General features: G+C 46.1%; 1 protein-coding gene across 1 annotated transcript; it reads left to right on the forward strand.

The window, feature by feature from the left end:
• Positions 1-717: 717 nt before the first annotated feature.
• On the forward strand, positions 718-18061 carry TCTE1 (t-complex-associated-testis-expressed 1). The gene is made up of 5 exons (XM_019527571.1): positions 718-764; positions 7782-8113; positions 12250-12818; positions 14467-14916; positions 17807-18061. The coding sequence occupies exons 2-5, from the start codon at positions 7837-7839 to the stop codon at positions 17990-17992; spliced, it is 1482 nt and encodes a 493-aa protein (XP_019383116.1). The 5' UTR covers positions 718-764; positions 7782-7836; the 3' UTR covers positions 17993-18061.
• Positions 18062-19162: the final 1101 nt, after the last annotated feature.

The raw sequence follows: 19162 nt of genomic DNA on the forward strand, positions 1-19162 counted from the left end.
CCTTCCCTGAATCTGCTGCTCTGCTTCTGCTCCCCGCCCAACCTCTTGCTCTGCTTTTTGCATCTTTCCCTGCACTCCCTACTTGATCTGCTGCTCTGCTTCCTGCTCCTTGCCCTATGTTCCCGACCTGATCTTTTGCTCTGCTTTCTGCTCCTTTTCTGATCTCTTGCTCTGCTTTCTGCTTCTTGCCCCTGCACTTCCTGCCTAGGGTGGCCGTCACAGAGGACATTCCGGTTTTCTGCTACTCTGTCCTGTATTGTTATGAAACCAGATGGCTTTATGTCCTCTATTTTTCTCTTCAAGAGAAAAATTCCTATGCTGCTGCTGCTGGCCAACCCCGCTACCCATCAGACCAAGGAGCTCCTCTTCAAGAAGAGCTCTCTCTCCTCAAGAGAAAAAGAGAGGACATGAAGGTGTCCGGTTTCGTATCAACAGAGGACAACCAGACCGTCCTCTACGATGGCCACCCTGTTCCTGCCTGCTCTGCTCCTTGCCCTGTGCTCAGCCTGTCCCCTCTGCTTCCTGCCTGCATGGTTGCTCCGCTTTCTGCTTCTTCCCCCTCCCCTCCCCTCCCCTCCCCTCCCCTCCAGATCTGCTGCTCTGCTTACTGCTCCCTGCCTTGGTATCTAAGCAGTGACGGTGCTGGTACGAGGTCCGGGCCTGCCCGCGTGCTAGCGCTGCCCCGCGGGAAGGGGCGGTCCCGCCCCGCCCCGGCAACCAGCTGTTGCCCGGCAACCGCGGCCGGGCCGGACAGGAGGCACTGGGTGAGCGGGGCGGCTCCGGAGTGACTCTGGATGGGGCGGTGCGGGGCTGCCCACGGGGCTGCGGCCGGGACCCCCGTGCTTTCCCGGCTGTGCTCTCCCCGTCCCAAAGCACCCGGCCGGCTGCGGTCCTGGCCCTGGCCCTGCCGCGCTTCCCACGCCCTGAGGTGCCTGGCGGGAGAGGCGCAGGGTGCAGGGGAGGGGTGCTTCCGTCTCTGCCCCCCTCCTCGCAGACACCCGTCTGAAGGGGGCTCTGGAGCCAGGCAAGAGACACGGCCTCCCCCCGGGGACTGAAGGGGTGAGCCGGCAGCACCCATAGCCATCAGCTCTGGCTGTGGAGCAGCCCCAAGGCTTTCTAGGGCAGGGATTTGCAGCTCCTATTTGCTGCCCGGGACCTAGAGCGAGGGACGCAGCAGGTGCTAGAGGTCCAGGCAGCCAGTCTGGGTGGATCTGGGGAGCTCGGGGCTCAAACCCCTCCTGCTCCCCCATTTTCCCTCTCACCCACTTTACAGAAATGCCTTCCCTTCTCTCCTCCAGAGGCCCCTCTGCTCTGCACTGGTTCTGCACTGGTTATTTTCACATTGGGAAACTTGGGGGTTTGGGCTAGTAAAAGCCTCTGGATGGGGACTCTTGTGCGCGTTGTCAACTGGTTGGAAAATAACCTCACCAGATTCGCCTGGTTAAGCAAGGAGGACCTGGTGCTCTCCTCCCAGCTTCCAGCAAGTATTTAACTAGCAGAGGCTGTACTGTTGTGAGGTCTCTATTACCATGATTTCATTGCTTTTTCAGATGATGCTATGGGCAGTATACTAACATGCTGCATCACATTACCTTAGATTCATTACTCTTAAACAGTGGTCCTCAGAAATTGTGAGAGAAGCTCATTCTATGATGCTTTAGGCTCGGTTTTGTAAAGTTATATTTGCCTGCTTTTTCGCTTGCTTTGCGTGGTAAGGGATTGGCCTCATGTGATGACCAGCAGGTAGCAGGGTAGAGTTTCACCTTAGAGACTAACTAAAGTAGTGATATATAGAGATCACAAGTCTATCTAGATAGATCTATCTATCTATCTACTTTGGTTAGTCTATAAGGTGAAAATCTACCTGGCCTTCTACCTGACTTCAGGTTATTAACACAGATAATGACATCCATGCTACTGACCAACACCACTTGGTGAGTTCCTGTTGTATCCAAATGGACAGAATACTTTTAGATTGGAACATCAGTTCTGCCTTGTTTACTTGTCAAAATTTAAGGCCAGGGCCTTACTTTGTTTTGTTTTGGGGTTTTTTGGGTTTTTTATTTTTTTATTTTATTAGGCTGAGTACACTGCTAACTTCCAAAACAGTATTGGTCTGCTTCAGGTGCTGGTAGTGTTAATGGGGGTTTTGCGTGAGAAACACAAAGTATGAGGGTTTGAGATTAAATCAAGAGCCTTTCACCTTTAAGTATCCTGACATTCACAGTCTAGAAAAGAACACCAGAAGGCAATTAGTGAGGAGATGAAGGAAGCATGTTCTGGCTGTTCAAGTACAGCCTTGGGATTTAGATCTATGGTCTGTTCACAGCATCATGATAGATTTCCTGTGGGTCCTTTCCCTCTAGGACCTCACTTTTCCTGACTGGAAGACAAAGATATTTTGCTTACCTTATAATGAGTTATTATTTGGTGAGTGCATTGAGATCTTTAGATGGAAGGAGCTAGAGAAGGATGAAATATCATTTAATTTAGTAATTACTGAATGGTGACCAAACTCCATCTCCCCTCCCCATGTTTCTAGATATCAGAGAGGAGAAAGCCACTCCTCATTCAGGACTTTGATGAGGCTTGGAAGTAGCCTTTTTCTTATTTCTCTCCATGTTGCTGTATAGGCCGATGTTGAATGTCTCCTTCCCACAGTTGCTGGCCCATTAGGTGGCCTTAGCCCAGATATGGATGCAAAATCTATTGAACTGTAACCATGCAGTGCTGATTGGCAAGTGTTGGTTGGTGGTCATTCCTTAGCTACTTTTGTGTTTATGAAATAACATTACAGCAGTGACCCGTACTAGCAGTGTCCCATATGCTGACAGTGAATCACAGCACCTTAAGTAAAAGAAGTTCCAGGAGGTCATATTGTCCCTGGCACAGTTTAAGTTATACTGTTGACAGCAACATACACATTCATGAACAGTTGGCAGGCCTAGTTTGACCCATTTTTTGGACCTATCATCTGTATTTCCGATCTGGCTGTAGTTAGCACAGTTTCCTTGACCGGTGAGTATTTTTTTTCTTTACCCAAGAACCACTCTTGTAGGTTTTCTCCTTAAGATTCTACAACAGACTTCCTAATGCAAGTGTAGCATCAGTAAAAATGGGTGTCAGAATTGCTAAGAATCCAATTGATAAGAGTTCTTACCCGTGATAAGAATGCTTGACAGCGATCAGGACCTTTAGCCATTGTATCTAACCAAGCTGAGGGCAGACACAAATATAGCATGTTAGTAATAAGACCTGCAGTTCAGCCAGTGTTTCCACCCATCTAGTACAATGCTAGGAGAACTTCCTGAAATTCTAGGTAGACAGAGCCCAGATGGGGATACAAACTCTGTTAGGCTAAACATTAGTTTTGAAACACTATTTTTCAAATATATTTTAAATATACAAGCTTTACTGTAGACAGGGACTTTTGCTTAATTCTGTTTCTTGGATTAAGTTATCACCACCAGGGGTCCAATTCAAAGCCCGCAGACTTCAGTAGGATTCTTTCCATTGACCTAGATGGGCTTTGGATAAAAAACCAGAAGCAGGTGAACTATATGTTTGAGCATACCTTATTTACTCTGGACCTGAAGAACTAGAACAGTGGTTCCTAAAGTGTAGCCCATGAATCTCACTGCTCCAAAGCCCACTTTTAGGTAGGAGTTTGATGATAAGGAAGAATAGTGGTTCCTGAAGATTTGGGGGTTGACAGTATCTGCTTGCCCAAAAAGTTTGGGCACCACAGAACTAGAGTATTAAGCAGCAGGTTTAACTAGAATCACTTGGAGGGAATGTTGAAATTATTTCTTGCAGACAACAGAAATATACCTTTTTTTAGTAATTCTGTGTTGAAAGGCAAAATGTGTTAGTTTGTGCATAAATGAGATTGGGAAATCACTGAATGTCCCACTTCTTTATATATTATTTAATAGAGCCTTTGAACTCTCAGTGATGTTAGCATAGAGTAGGTAAAAAGGAGAATGCATTACTTTTATTTACTATTTCTGGCTTGTTAATAAGACAGCCAGTTACAACATTGAAGTTTACATATATGGTAAGCTACACACATTCAACTCCTAGAATCTGCCGTATCAGCAATGATTTTCTGTCTAACGTTCTTAAACCAAATTTAGGTGGGGTATAATGAACCTTCAGCAGCCATTTCAACGTGGGATTTGCTCTGGTCTGGAGACATTCAGAATCTTTGAACAACAGGAGCAATGTGTGATTACTGTGCCAAAAGTAGTGGTAATTGATTCAGTGTGATCAGTGAGTCAGTGTCAGAGGCAACACTTTGCAACACCTTGAGCCCTTGATCGCTGAGTTGATTCAGGCACCTTGTAGAATAGTTATCACACCCTAACACCCTCACTTCTCCTATATCCATGTTCACACTGAATGCTAAGTTGGAGCAGTAGGGAACTGGAAACAGAGAAACATGTTTTGTATAGAGCCAGCCACAGTGTGCATCCTTAACAGCTGTCCCAGGGGTCCATGCCAGTGGCTAATGCTCTGCAGCATCACATGTGGGATCTGTCTAGAATGGAAAGAGGTTGTGGCTAGGTCAGAGTTAGATAGTTAACTATAAACTCTTTAGTTAGTTATGCTATTAATTATAAACTCTTCTCCTGATCCCAGCCAGACCATGGATCACCTGGTTGACTTCACTATTCAGATAAAAGGGAGCATTGCACCGGTATCTGCAGGCAGCTCTGCTCCCGTGGTCCACAGGATGCAGCTTGGTTTTCTTAAGTCTCTTTTAAAAAAAGAAAATTGTCAACTAAGTTACTGTGCAGTCAGGAAACTGTCATTCAGATTCTGTTCTGGAGCACAATCATGGGATAATCTTAGGCCATCCATGATGACTTGTGATCCCAAATTGTCAGCCTTCCTGGGATGCCTCCAGGAAGGTCAGGAATGCTGGCAACAGGCATAGTGAGCTGGGCCTAGCATGGGTGGTAGAGAAACATCAGCACCTTTAGAAAGGAAGGAAGCACTGGGCAGGGAGCCTGTCCTCTTTAACATGATCTCAAGGCCATCTGGTCACTCTTTGACTCTTTTCCTTCTTCCCCAAGTTCTTCAGTCCCTAAAGCCTTACCTTTAGCTAATGTAAATCCATGATGGCAGTAGACCTATTCACCAGCAGTGAGCTATATACCATCCTTTCTCTTTCCCTCACAATTGGTGATAGCTGTCTGGACAGCCCTGGCAATTCCCTGTGTGTTTTGTGCTATTTGAAGAAACCCTTCTGCTCCCTTTCTCATACTTTGTTTCTGACTCTTCAGACTGCATCCCCCTATTTCTTCCAGCCCCTGTTTGGTGTAGTCACCCCACCCCACTCCCACAGTTTCACTGAATTACTGTCAGAACAGTAGGGCATGAAATAAGTTGTCTGAAATACATGTGGAATCTCCTTCATTGGAGGTTTCCAGGAAGAGGCGAATGGGTATTTACCTGGGATAGCACAGGAACAGCTCATCCTGCAGCTGGGTAGGAGGCACTGGACTAGATGGCCCTTGGGGTCTCTTCCCAACCCTGTCATTCTGTGATTCTTCCTGGGTGTGCAGTCCTCCTCCTCCTCCTCATCTTTTCACTACCATTTCCACTGATGTTCTCACACAGATATATCAGGAGATACAATCCATATCTTAAGCAGCCCTTTGTCCTCTCTCAAGACCAAAGGACAAGAGCCACCTGCCATGGCTTTATCTTTCATCTCCTGTTCCCTACTATCATTATTAACTGATTACTTTCCTTTAACATTTGGTATGAATACATTTGAAGATGCCTTTGCTGACGCATTCTTTGCAGTCTGACATGAGTAATTTTTGTTTGACTCTATTTTTTGATATTTCATAGATCTCCTCTCTTCCTTTATGCTGGCTGTTTAACAGTTACTTCCTCAGACAGTTTTGGAAGGGCTTTCTATCAAAGCCAACTGTCTACAATAAAGGTTTCAAAGAAACAGGAGTTTATGTTGACTGAGCCAGCACATATTGCTTGTGTAAAGGAAAATGGAGTAATCTCGTGTAGGGGGAAAAGAAATAATGAGCTTGATCTGGGTAGCAGCATCTGCTTCTCCCTCTGTTCTGGTAGAATTGTGTGGGATCAAAGCACTGTTCCAGACAAATGTGCGGGCGGGACAGCATGGCCTGGGATCCTATGTGTCTATAGGCTCCTTCGCAGGATGTTGTTGGAGGGCTTTTTGGAGGGACATCTCATCCAACTCCAGTGCTCATTTCTGGCATAAGCACGAGCTCCATGCTAAAACAAGTCCTGAAGTGCAAATAAAGATAGGGACCTCCATCTCCAGTGCACCTGACTACACGGCATGTGCACTCTAGCCACACTGGTCTAAATATGTCTGTCAGCAATGTCACCTTTGCCCATGGCACCACTTCTTGATGACATCACAAGTTGTACTTCCTCGGTTTTATCTTTGAATGTCATTCATTCTTTTCCGCCTGGTGCCTTATTTATACTCAAGCTCTCTCTCTAATTGTCTCTCCCCTTTCAGCATACCACTTGATGGCCTCTTAACATTTTTAGTTGCCCTGTTGGTGCGGCCTAGTGGGGGAAGCCAGACTCACTTATTTATCTGGGGCCAAGCAGGGATCCGATGGAAAGGAGCTACGGCAATATTTTATTCCTTCTTTAGCACTCCCTGCCTGACCTCTCATTAGAAAGCATCTTTCCCTTGCTTCTCTTCTGTACTTGTGCAAACTCTTCTCTTGAAGTCCCTTCAAATAAAAGGCAGTTCTGAGCCTTTTCCATTTCTAAGCTACAGCCTTCCTAGCTCCAGCTGTTGCAGGGACAGCGGTTAGTCCCAGTCATGAAGGTACTTCATCTTCCTCTTAACCCCTGAGCAGGTGAAATAACATGGGGTGCTCAGGGAAAGGCTCACTAGTATAGATTACTGTCATTGGACATGCTGAATCATGAAATGCAGATCCCAGCATCTGTGTTGCAGAAATGAAGCCCCTTCCTTTTTAGTCCATCCTTTGCTGTCCTCACTCAAGTCTCTCACTGAGAGTTTCAGCCACGTGCTTTACAAGCTGGTGTCCTACACATGGGTATATGCAGGCCAAGAACAGGGAGTGCAGAGGTTGGGAGAAGAAAGCTGGAAGATTTGCCCATGGGTAGGAAGGATTGGTGCTTACAGAACTAATGGATAGTAGAGAGAACTGAGAATCGGGAGTCTTTGAGATGTAGGGCTGGAACAGAGGTCATCTACTTCAACCCCCTGCCTGAGGCAGGATCATCCCTATTCAAGCCATCCCATACAAATCCATAAAACAAACTCTTAGTAAAACTATGGTCAACATGAGACATAATACCCTACGAGTCCAGAGTCCTGTATGCTGCTGTCTTCTGATTCTTATATGTAATTTTTGTGAGGGTCTGAACTGTGGAGGCACAGTTCACGAATGCTTGTGAAGAGCAATGAGATCCACTGGTAGAAGCCAAAAGGAAAGGCAGAGAAACGATTGTACCTAGAAGTGAATACAGTTCCCATGAGTTTTCACTTGTAAGGGATTGAGACTTCTTTCTAGCAGTACCATACTATTATCTTTATCCGTTACATTCATTACACTAGTACCAAGGGGCTTTATAGTGTCAGGTACCATATAAATAAGAACACCAGACTGTTGCTTCACAGAAGAGTTTACAATTAAGACAGACAAAGAGTAGGGGAAAGGCGTATTTCATATAAGCAAAGCAAGCAGAGTGATGGCTTGCAAATATCTTGTCACAATGTTTCTATTTGTTTTAATTAGCAATAGGAAGATGGTTTGACTGCTGGCCCTTTCTACAACTGTCTTTCTTCTAAGAATGCCAACTGTAAATGTGGCTGGCAATTGCCAGCCAGAAGCAGACTGTGCCTCTACTTCATCAAAAGGGATAGCCTCATTCTCCCAAGTGAAGATGCAGGAGCCGGTCCTTGGAGATACCAGTGTGATGCCCCCCCCAGTGCGAACATCTGTGGTGAACCCTGCAGCCAACATCCGCCACATGCGACGGATCATTGCTGAGGATCCAGAGTGGTCCCTAGCCATCGTACCACACCTCACTGAGCTCTGCCTTCAGCACATCATCATCAACTTTGAAAGTAAGCCAGCTGCAACAGGCCTGCTGACAGCCTTGTCATACACTTGAACCTGCAGTAGGCTTGTGAGGGCTAGCCCTGCACTGAAGCATCCTTGTGCCCCAGCCAGCCCCTCTGCAGCACATTGAGCAGGGGCAGATCAGCTCCAGGCTGGCAGGCTGACCCACCATGTCCCCTGCCTGTTGGGACTGCGCTGCTCCAGCTCAATGTGCTGAGGTCCCAGGCGCACATGTAAATGTTGTGCCCAGGAGCAATAAGCTCCAGTGCAAACTGTGCCACAGTTTATTTGGGTGCATTAATAGCATGTATAGATGTATCCACTAGTTTCATTTTGTGACCCCTAGTTCTTGTATTGTGAGAGACAGTAAATAATAAATTCCTATTTACTTTCTCTTCACCATTTACAAGCTGGCTTCTTACACATGGGGGCATGCAGGCTATGAACACTGGGTGCTGAGGATGGAAGAAGGAAGCTGTAAAATTTGCCCCTGGAAAGGGAGGGTTGGTGTTTACAGAACTAATGATTAGTGGAGAGAACTGGGAGTCAGGAGTCATAGGGAAGTCAGCCTGAAAGGGATCTCCAGGGCACATCTACACTTGCATTAACATGCTTTAGTTAATGCATATTAAATCTAGTACATCTGGGCATACGTTTATTAGCACGTCAGAGGAGACTCTATTAATTGAGTCGGCTTCAAGTCTGCTAGTGTTGAACAAGCTTTAGTTAAAGCACCTCTGCTGCCATTTTAAAGCATGGGACGCTGAATACATGTGACGCTGCAGATGCTTTAATTAAAGCAGCTCTGAGAGTCACTCTAACTAAAGCCCCCCTCTTCTACCCCGGAGCATGTATATAGATGCCCCTAGAGGTCATCTAATCCAGTGGTTCTCCACCTTTTTTGTACCAGGACCCATTTGTAAACATTGATGGCCAGTCCTGACCCAGTAAATAGTTTAAGTAGAAAACAGCCCCCTGCCCTGCTGGTGCCCATCACTCCCAACCTCTGTGGGGGTTGATGGGGCATGGGGGGCCTCAAGCAGCCCCTTGCAGGCTGGAACTCTGCCAAACTACGAGGGAAAACCCATGGTTCCCCATGTTTTTCTCCCTTACAGGAGAATCTATTTTTAAAGTTTGTTCATGACCCTTTCATATATTCTTGCAACCCACTTTTGGGTCACAAGACACGGATTGAAAAACGCTGATCTAGTCCAATCTCCTGCCTGAGGCAGGATCAGCTCTATCCAAACCATTATGGATTTAATATTTTGTAAACACTTATCATGTCCCCCCTCACACATCTCTTTTCTAAACTGAATAGGCCCAGAATCTTTAGACCAGTGGCTCCCAACCTTTTTTGGCTGCTACCTTAAATCCAGGTTGCAACCCCCGCCCCCGACTCACTTATGCCTGGCAGTGCCCGGACTGGGCCAGAATTGTGGGGGCAGCAGCGGCAAGAACCATGCAGACTGTGTGCTGGGAGAGCCCCATAGGCAGAAGGAGCAGAGTGAGGGGCGGATCCCCTGCAACCCTGATTTGGGTCGTGCCCTAAGGTTGGGATCCACTCTTGTATGAAAGCCCCTCCATACCACTAATCATTCTTGTTGTCCTTCTCTCTACCTTCTCTGGTTCTTTGATATTCTTTTTGAGATGTGGGGACCAGAACTGGGCACAGTATTCAGTGTTTGGATGCACCATGGATTTATAAATGGGCAAAATTATAGTTTCATTTTTGTTTACAATTCTCTTCTTAACAATCCCTAACATTTTATTTGCCTTTTTGACAGCTACTGAACACTGAGCTGATTTTTTCAGTGAACTGTCCACATGTTACTGCTAGGCACATGCTTGAATTAGGTTCATCCTTCTTGTAACTCTTGATTTTTATGGAGATTCACAAGGGGTGAATCTGTTCCACTGGGACCTCCCATATAGAATGTGACTCTGCCCAGATCTTAGCCTGTCATATGAATTTCTCTCCATGCGCTGCTTGTGCTCACCACATCAGTTTTTACCAGGACCTGTGAGTTCATGCCTCTCTTCTCATTTTATTACTCAAATCAGTTATATTCACATCATGGCTCTTGAGCCTCAAGTGGCTTTGTGACTTACCTCTTTGTGATTTTTCACAGAAGCTGTTATCAAAAGGTTTGGGGTTCTTTTTTGCTGTGTACATTGGACACGTCTTTCCAATAATCATGAATAATGCAACAAGGGGGACGCTTATCCCTTTCAATCATGGTACAATTACAGTTGGCTCCTATTAATAGCAACCTGTCAGTGCCTTGATGCTGTGTTGCTCCTAAGTGACTGTTTCTGTTATGCAGCATCACCTAAATACACAGTACAAAAAATGTTCCTGTGTAAATGTTGCTGGTAAGAGAACACTGCTCTTAACAGATGTGGCTGAAAACAAGTGTGTTCTGGCTTTTGCAGTAGGCGTGCATACAGTTCTTATACTGTTATAGACATACCAAGCAGGAAGTATTACTAGATTCAAAGGCAGTCTTTTTCTTTTGCCGTAACTCACCAAGGGGATACCAATTGTTGTGGCTTTTTTGGTCAGCACTGACAGCTTATGTGGCTCCTGAGCCAGGCAGGACCAAGCATTGCTGACTTAAATTACATTCACCTTCAGAATAGGGGTGCCACTATGCTACATGCTGCACCCAAAGCTGGGAGTGCTCCCTGCTTCCAGTCCAAGAACACATGTAGTGCACACAGGTTGTGAGAGAGGGCTAGAATCCTGCGACATAGCTCCTGTTTCCACAAGGATTGGTTGTCGTGTGACAAGCCAAGAATGGCGGCCTCTTTGGGCGGGGAATTTTCCCCCAGAGTACACTAACTGAGAAGAAACAGCTAACTCCCAAACTGCCTGGGCATGGCAATTCAGTGGGAGCAGGTGGGGAAGGAGATCCCTTCCTGTGGTCATCAAGACTGAAGTCAGGAAGCAGGATAGCAGCACAGGGAGGTAGGCATGCCTGCCCTAGTTTTCATTAGCATGGGTGCCAGTAGCAGCAGTGAAGTTGCAGTAGCATGGGCTTCAGCACAGAACATCTGAGCCTGCCAGGGGTCTTCAGTATTTAAATGAGCAGCTGGTCCCCTGTGAAATCTGTGCAGCCCCATCTTCATTGCTGTTATTGCCTGAGCAAGCTAAATTAAAGCAAACATGGATTTGCCAACACATGCTGCAATGGAGGCTTATCCTAAGAGAAGGTCATTGCAGTGCTAATGGTCTGGAGTTTGGAAGGAGAGTGCAGGGGACATAAAGGAAAAGTTTCTAGGGAAATGCTCTATGGTCTTCTTATGCGGAACACCTTTGTAAGGGAAATGCCAAGAAGAGAGACAATGGGTAAGTGTCACGCAGCTTTTCTTCTCAATTACAGTTCCTTGTACAGACAGGTCTCTCCAGTCTTCATCAATCTATTAGGATGACAGTGATTAAATACAAACCATGTACATAGCACTGAAAACATACATGGCATTTCAGAGGCACTCCCAGCCGGGTAGACCTTCCAGGGTAAAAGAGCCAAGCTGAGACATGGGAGAGTAGTTCAGGCAAAAGAGTTGAGGGAGCTCACAAATAGGAGATGGAATTGAAGAGGGGCTCATTGGACAGGAAGTGGGAAACTATCAATACCACAGTCTTAAGAACCCAGGTGCAAAGCCAAAAAATTTACGAAGAGCACTTATGCAGGTTCAAATATCTACTCCCTGATAATGATTATAATCCGAGCAAAGAAAATTCATAAAACAGGCTAAATCTTGCTATGTAAGACTAGAGTAACTCTGTGGTGTTACTTGGGATTTAAACTTCTGTAACTAAGAGCAGAATTGACAATGATAGATACATGTAGCAATAAAAATACAATTGCTAGCCACTTCTATGTAGGGCCCAGGATATGTGTGGTTCACTACTGTTGGGGGCCACAGATGGGGAGCTAAATAAACAGATGCCATTCCCAAGCATCTTATAAAATCACTGTTTGCCAAATGTAAAGAACTAATGTTAATAGGTCTGGCTTAAAAAATTAACATGATATTTCTAGGATTGGATAAGACAGTGTAATGTGAACACACCCTTTCTCTGACTCTAACTAACTCTGGCGAGTCATCTGCTTTTCTTCCTTATTCTCCACAGAGAAACCTATTTTGAACCATCTCTTGCCTGAGCACCAAAAGAGAGTGCTGGACAGGATCTCCACAGGCCTTCCTCTCTCTGTGACAGCCAACCTGATCAGTGATGAAGGCTACTGGAAGAGGTGCTGCATTGAGCGTTGGACAGTTTGTGATGTCTCCTGCTATGGGGGCAGCTGGAAGCGGATGTTCTTTGAACGCCACCTGGAGAACATCCTCAAGTACTTCGTCCCTAATGTAACAGACCCTGATCGGGTCCTGGATGTCATCCCTCTCTGCAAGGACTATGTCAGGAAGCTGGAGATTGACCAGTTCCTCCCTCCAGTGAAGCTAGATGAGAAGAAGGAAGAGGAAGACCTGTCTGATTCTGGGAGTGATGTTGAGAATGATGAACTCTCCATGCACCACTATGACATAGGGGGGCTCATTGTTGCCCTTCCTCATCTAGAAGAGCTGAATCTGTCCTATGGAGTGAAGGATTGTGGCATGAACTTTGAATGGAAACTCTTTAACTTCACCTCTAAGGACTGTTCCAATCTGGCCAAGGGTCTTAAGAAGTGCCAAAGCTTGAAAGTAACATACTCCGTCCGAGCTGATTTTTCTCTGTCATGCACACATATGCATATTTTAAGGTGTATGCTTAAACAGGGCCAAAACTACTGTAGGAAAAAGCCTAAAAGACCAGTGTTGCTTGCTTCTCACTCTTAGTCTGGCCAATCTATGGGCAGTTTCCAAATGCCTCATTCAAGAAGCCAAATAGTTTAACCCTCTTAGGCAAAGTTTGAAATCTGATGCCCAAGTGTATTCACAGAGTGCAGATCACTGCAATATGTAGAGGCCTAGCCCAAATCACAAACCCAGAAAACTATTTAAGATGTAGTTCATGCCACATCATTGGCTAAATTAAGATCCAGTGGATATGTCTACATGAGTCATTTACTGGGGAGTAGATTAATTAGCTCCACAGTAAACATCTTGCATATACACATGTGGCCCTATTAGGCCACAGGAAACTAATTAACTCCACATCAGGGTAGTACTTGTAAATACAAGTGCTATCTTGCTGCAGAGTTTTTCACTGGAGCACCCTCATGCCCCAGCCAGCCCCTCTGCAGCACATTGGGCCCCCTGCCAGCTGGGGCTGCTCTTACTTGCCTCAATGTGCTGTGATCCAGGGTGCATGTTCAAGCAGCCTGCCCAGGAGCAGTAAATTCAAGTGCAATAAATGCCAGAGTTTATTGCTTCGAACTAATTGCATGTGTAGACACTCCCAGTATAAGCCACTGAGCTACAGAAATTTGCAGGGTCACACCAGAGCCAGACTGAGCTGAGTGGAATGACACAACATGAAGATTCCTTGAGCTCGCGAGCAACTGTCTCTGTTAGCTGACTTCAGGGCTTTCCTTTTTGCCATTCCAATCTAATGGAGTGTTTGAAGTGAAACTTAAGTCTCCTGCTACTTGCTTTCGGGGTGGGTTGTCTAGGGTGTTGTGTGGCCAGGGACTCAGCTAATGTGACCATGCATTCACTGAGAGGAATGGTATTGATAGCACTCCTATTGCACCTGTTTGGATAATTGTAAAGGGGACAGGGAGGCATTTTTTCCTTAAGATGTGGAGGGGAAGAGGGGTTATAAGCAAATGAATGTAAAAAATGTTGATTAAATAATAAACAAGGCAGAATGCCTCCAGCAGCACAGATATGAAGGGATCAAGGGGAAGTGTGGGAGCATGGAGGGTGTTTCTTTCTGGGTAACAGCAGAATCCTCAACTCCCCAATGATTCTGAGATTCAGAGTGATTCAGAGACTCTGGCCCATTGTATATTACACAGTGCAAAGTCAAACTTACCTGACTGCTCATGCTCTGTCTCTGGCTTGGCAGACTTTAGGAACTGCCTTCTGCCTATGTATGTTAAATGAAATGATCTCTTCCATAGCCATAGAGGTCCCATCTTGGGGAAAATTTAAGACTGCAAAATTCCTTTAGTGAGGGATAAACAAAGCCCCTTAAAAAGACTAGTACCACAACGATGGTATCTTGTTGTGTTTGGGCTACAGTTCAAACAGTGGCTATTAAACTGTAAGCTAAGGTGAATTTAGTAAGTGCTCTCCAAGGAGGGTAGAAGTGGGGAATCTCATCCATTTGGGTGCATGTAAAAATCTCATGCAAAATGTCAGTGGGGTCTGTGCCAGAAAGTGTCGTGTTCTTTTCCTCCTACAGGTCTTCAAACTGACCCGCAGCAAAGTGGATGATGACAAGGCCCGGCTGCTGATTCGGAACTTGTTGGACCACCCATGCCTGGTGGAGCTGGACTTCTCTCACAATCTGATTGGGGACCGAGGAGCGAGAGCCATTGGCAAACTGATGAACCACAGCAGACTAGAAATTCTCACCCTGTGCAATAACCAGATTCGGCCCCCAGGTGCCCAGGCAATTGCTCATGCTCTCGCTAAGAATTCAACACTGATATCTTTGAACTTGCGCCTCAACTGCATTGAGGATGAGGGAGGGCAAGCCGTAGGCCACGCCTTGCTGAGCAATTCCTCTCTGAGATCTATCAATCTGGCAGGCAATGAGCTGTCAGAGCCCACAGCGACACTTTTCTCTCTAGTCCTTGCTCAGAACACAGCTCTCACTAGCATCAACCTCTCATGCAACCACATAGGACTGGTAAGTAGCTTCCACACCTGCAAAAGAAATAATTTCTGTCTGCTGCAATCACAGCAGCTAGTGCCGTCTTGGTGCATCTGTCTGGGTAATTTTATATAAAGCAGATGCAGATCTCTTTCCGCCTCTGAACTGCTACCCTTCTCTAGGGAGCTGAATGTATCCTTGTGTCATGCACATCTAAGGTGATTTTGCTTTGTTTATTGCAAGTTACTAGCAGCAGAGAGATTACAGCAAACATCGCTAAAGACCAGGGATTCCTTTGTTTCAAACTCCTTGCAGTGATACATTTTACATGGCCCTCACATTAAGCCTGTATTTCCTGCTTTGGGCATGAAGAGATGTTGCGGGGGTGGTGTTTTCCCCCCAGAAAATTCAGGACATCTTCCTACGGGTGTCATGGTTACTGCACACAATCTGGGAAGTGGTTTCCAGATTAGAAAGGAAGGTGCTATGGGCATGGTAGTTCCATATGAAAGTCTGGCTGAGACACCTGTCCCCTTGCAGCTCTTGTCCCTCAGCAGTGCACAGGCAGGAAGGTCTCAATCTCATCACAACCTCCCCCAGCGAGCCAGATACAGACCAGGTTTAAAAAATTGACTGAGCTCACATAACTCTCAGCACTGCCACCGGAGTCTTTCCAAGACTTTCCAAGTCCTGTGGGCCAGAATTTTCAAATCTGGTACTCACCATTTGGCTGGTACGTCTCAAGGCCCTGATTTTCCAAACCGAAAATTGAGCATGTGCAAATCCCACTGGTGTTAACAAGGGCAGGTCTATGTTGCAGCAGCAGGGCGCTCAGTTTCCCTACTATGGCCTTAAGCACCATCATCCACCCCCACTCCACATGTCAGCCCCAGACAGACTTGAGGCAGTGGAAACACCCTGGGAGTGCCCCATGGTGCCATCACAAGCACCGCAAAAACTTAACGCTGGAGCACAGTCCAAGCAGTGCTCACAGAGCATCCTCTCCACCTCATTTCTGCAGTTGATGCACATGGAGTGGGAACATGCAGCTAGAGTTTATGGCCTGGGTGATGCTGAGCTCTGCCACCACAGTTTAGACATGCCCTCAAAGCTGCCAGTGCCCCACATCTCTGAAGATAAGATTTCTTCTGTTTAGTTGATTTAGTAACCTAATGTGCAGCCAGGTTTGAAAAAGGTAACTTTTAAGTTCTCTGTGCCTCTGTGTCCCTCTTGGTATAATGCAGAGGTAGCAAGATTTGCTGTGCCTATCTGCCTGCTTCACAGGATTGTCAGATTTGGTTACTAGCCAGTGTTTTCAAAGAGCTTTGAGGATAGAAAGTGTCTCATTAGTTCTATTTCTTATTATCACATAAACATGAAAGAGCTTGAGCATAGCAAAGCAAAGACCAAAGGGCTTTTTTGCTGAGTTTTTTATACTTTTAAATAATAATCATAATGTTTAATACCTTCCATCTAAGCATATCAAGGCAATGTTACTGATATCCATGAATAAAGCTTCAGAGTGCCTAGAGACCAGGATTTGTTATATTGTCTCCATTTTACAGATGAGGAAACTGAGGCACAGAGAGGGGCTGAGACTCGCTTGAGTTTCCCCAGAAAATCAGCAGTAGAGCTGGAGATGAAAGGCCAGAGGCCTAGTTCCCAGTCCCCTGCTGTAACCACGAAATAAAACTCTGCTCCTAGATGTGGGGATACAGTCCAAGAGTTTTGACCCCCAAGCCTCTGGTCAAGCCACTGGAGACATGCCAGAGTCACTCTGCTGATGTGTATCTGCATTGCTGTTCATTTCAACAGGAGACCTTCCCTTCTTTGCTTACTTTCTGCCGTGTTTTGAAAGAGGCCTAAATGGCAGCAGGCCTCCCCAAACAGCAAAAGTTGGGATTTGCATGCAATGTATGTGGTATCTGATGGGTGCAGGTTGGAACTGTTTGAGATATAACCAGTCAAAAACAAGTGTGATAGTTGCATTCCCTGGGGATGATGTTAGCAGAAGAGGGAGGTAACCCCACCGAAGCAAGTTGACTCCAAAACCTGAACACCTGAGATCTTGGCAACATTTTCCTTCATAGCTTGAGTGTCTTAAGTGAATTGGATTTCCACTGCATGGGAGAGTCTACCACTCCAGATATGTCTTCCAAGACATGCTGTCTGCAATGAGTCTGTATATCAGCTGGCTCAGGTGCCAGTAGCAGGCCAGCCAAGGCAATACTGAACTTAGAGAGGGTTGCCCCCGAGGGGCTTGGTAAATTAGCCTATGCTGAGCTTCATGCTGCTGTGGTTAGACTGCTACTGGCACCCAGCCTAGCTAGTGTAAAGCTATCTGGGGCATCTACACAATCATCAACAATGTGGGTGTACGCCGAGGAGAAAGCCAGCAGAATGGAACTCATGACATTTTCTGGATTCCAGCAGTACATTTTATTGTGCTGGCACTTGTCTTTACCCAACTGTGAGCAGGTGAATGGGTGACAAGACACACCAGAACAGCTCCTTCAGATTTTCATCTCAGTCTGTGCTATTCAGGACCCATGAGCCTGAAAACCGCTGACATGATACCCAGAGGGAGTCATTAGCAAACATCATCTCACTGTGCACTGCATAAGGTTACTGTCCTTTCCTGCTGTTCCCTTGCGAGTGATATTTTAGTCTTGGGTGAAAGTCTTAGTTTGTGAGAAGTAGGCTCTTAATCCAGACCTTTCCCCCAGGTTTTATTCACTGTAATGTACAGCCTCCCCAGGAGATGTGAAGGGGAAACACATATGCCCTTTTCTGCCCTACCTGCAGGCAGTAGGGGAATGTCAGTGAAAGTTAGTCTGATGATGGGGAACAGATAGCAGTGACTCTTAGTAGAAGGTCTCCCCCTTTCCTGGTCCACACTTCTCATCCATCTCCTTTCTGATTCTAGGATGGTGGGAAGCAGCTGCTGGAAGGAATGTCAGATAACAAAACCATGACTGAATTTGATCTACGCCTGGCAGAGGTGGGACAGGAGAGCGAGTACCTCATTAACCAGACCCTGAGGGCCAACCAGGAGATAGCCCGTTTGAAGACCCTGCAGCAATCAAACTCCCCCCGAGAAAAGCTCCCATAGTCGGATTAGTCTTTCATACATTGTTATTTTGCTCTGCAGCTATTGAAATGAAATGCTTCTTTTTACTGAGGAACTGGTGCTAAAGATGAGTATCTGTGTGTGTGGGGAAGGGGGATCAAGGAAGCAAAGTCTCAGCAGGCAGGACCTACCTAGCACTTGGACCCCAAAGAAGATTCTCACTGGGTTCCTTCATCCTGCATGCTTAGGGTTTTGCGTTTTCTCCATCTCTGCAGCCAGGTCAGGTTCCCAGAGACCTCCCACCAGCCAAAGCTTACTCTCCCATTCAGCACACTCACCTCCATTCAGATTTTTCTCAGTTCGTCTGCTTTCCTTGCTTCATGCTCACCCGCCAGGGCAGGTAGCATGAGTGTCTGATAGCTGACCTTTGGAGTAGCCTTTGTCTCGAAACCATGAAGCTCACTGCTACAGTGAGACTTAATACAATGAATAGACACACACCACTGCCAAACCCAGGTCTCCTACATAGCTCTGCTGCAAGGTAGTACAATGTTGTTTTTGGCAAGGGGAAAACAGGATGGCAGATGACAACCCTGCACCCAGCACTGGGTGGCCACTCAGAGCTCACTACATGAGAGCACAGTGACCAAGAAGGAGCAAACAGGATAGGAAACTGTTTTATGTCAGCTCACTCCACACAAAGGCTTGATCATCTGGATTTTTTCCAGTTTTTATAAAGCTGTTCTCCCCTTACCTTCCCCCATCACCCCTACACCTGCCATCAGTCTCAAAGGAGAATATATGTGGTGTCTAACTAGCACAGTTTTGGGGGAGGGCTGTTTTTCTAGTAAAGGGCCTGCCCTCCATTTTGGATTTCCTTCCAAAACTGAACATCACATAGCACAGAGAAGCAATCCCAAGAATGCCTCTATCAACAAAGGAAAGAAAGCCTCCTCAGTCACTTGTTGTAGGACATAAAGGCTGCATATCGTATATGGAGTACATGGTTTTACCCAATCTACAATGATACTAAAGGCTTAGACTCCCCCTCCATATCAGGGCACACACAAGAGGGATTTGTAAACTCTGAATTGACTGCGTAAGTAACTCATACCTTCTCTATATTCATAAAGCCCCTCCCAGGCACTTGGTTTTAAAGTTTGGGTGGAACAGGAATCAAAGAAGGGTGAAACTGCACAATGGCAGCCCCAC

Source organism: Gavialis gangeticus, unplaced genomic scaffold (genome assembly GCF_001723915.1).
Source record: "Gavialis gangeticus isolate Ggan-Ray unplaced genomic scaffold, GavGan_comp1, whole genome shotgun sequence".
In the NCBI taxonomy this organism is placed as follows: Eukaryota; Metazoa; Chordata; order Crocodylia; family Gavialidae; genus Gavialis; species Gavialis gangeticus.

Excerpts from the sequence above, each read along its gene's own strand:
- TCTE1 (XM_019527571.1), top strand. The coding sequence starts at position 7,837 with ATGCCAACTGTAAATGTGGCTGGCAATTGCCAGCCAGAAGCAGACTGT. Across the intron at positions 8,114-12,249 it reads CATCATCATCAACTTTGAAA|AGAAACCTATTTTGAACCAT; the intron begins GTAAGCCAGCTG and ends TATTCTCCACAG. Across the intron at positions 12,819-14,466 it reads AGAAGTGCCAAAGCTTGAAA|GTCTTCAAACTGACCCGCAG; the intron begins GTAACATACTCC and ends TTCCTCCTACAG.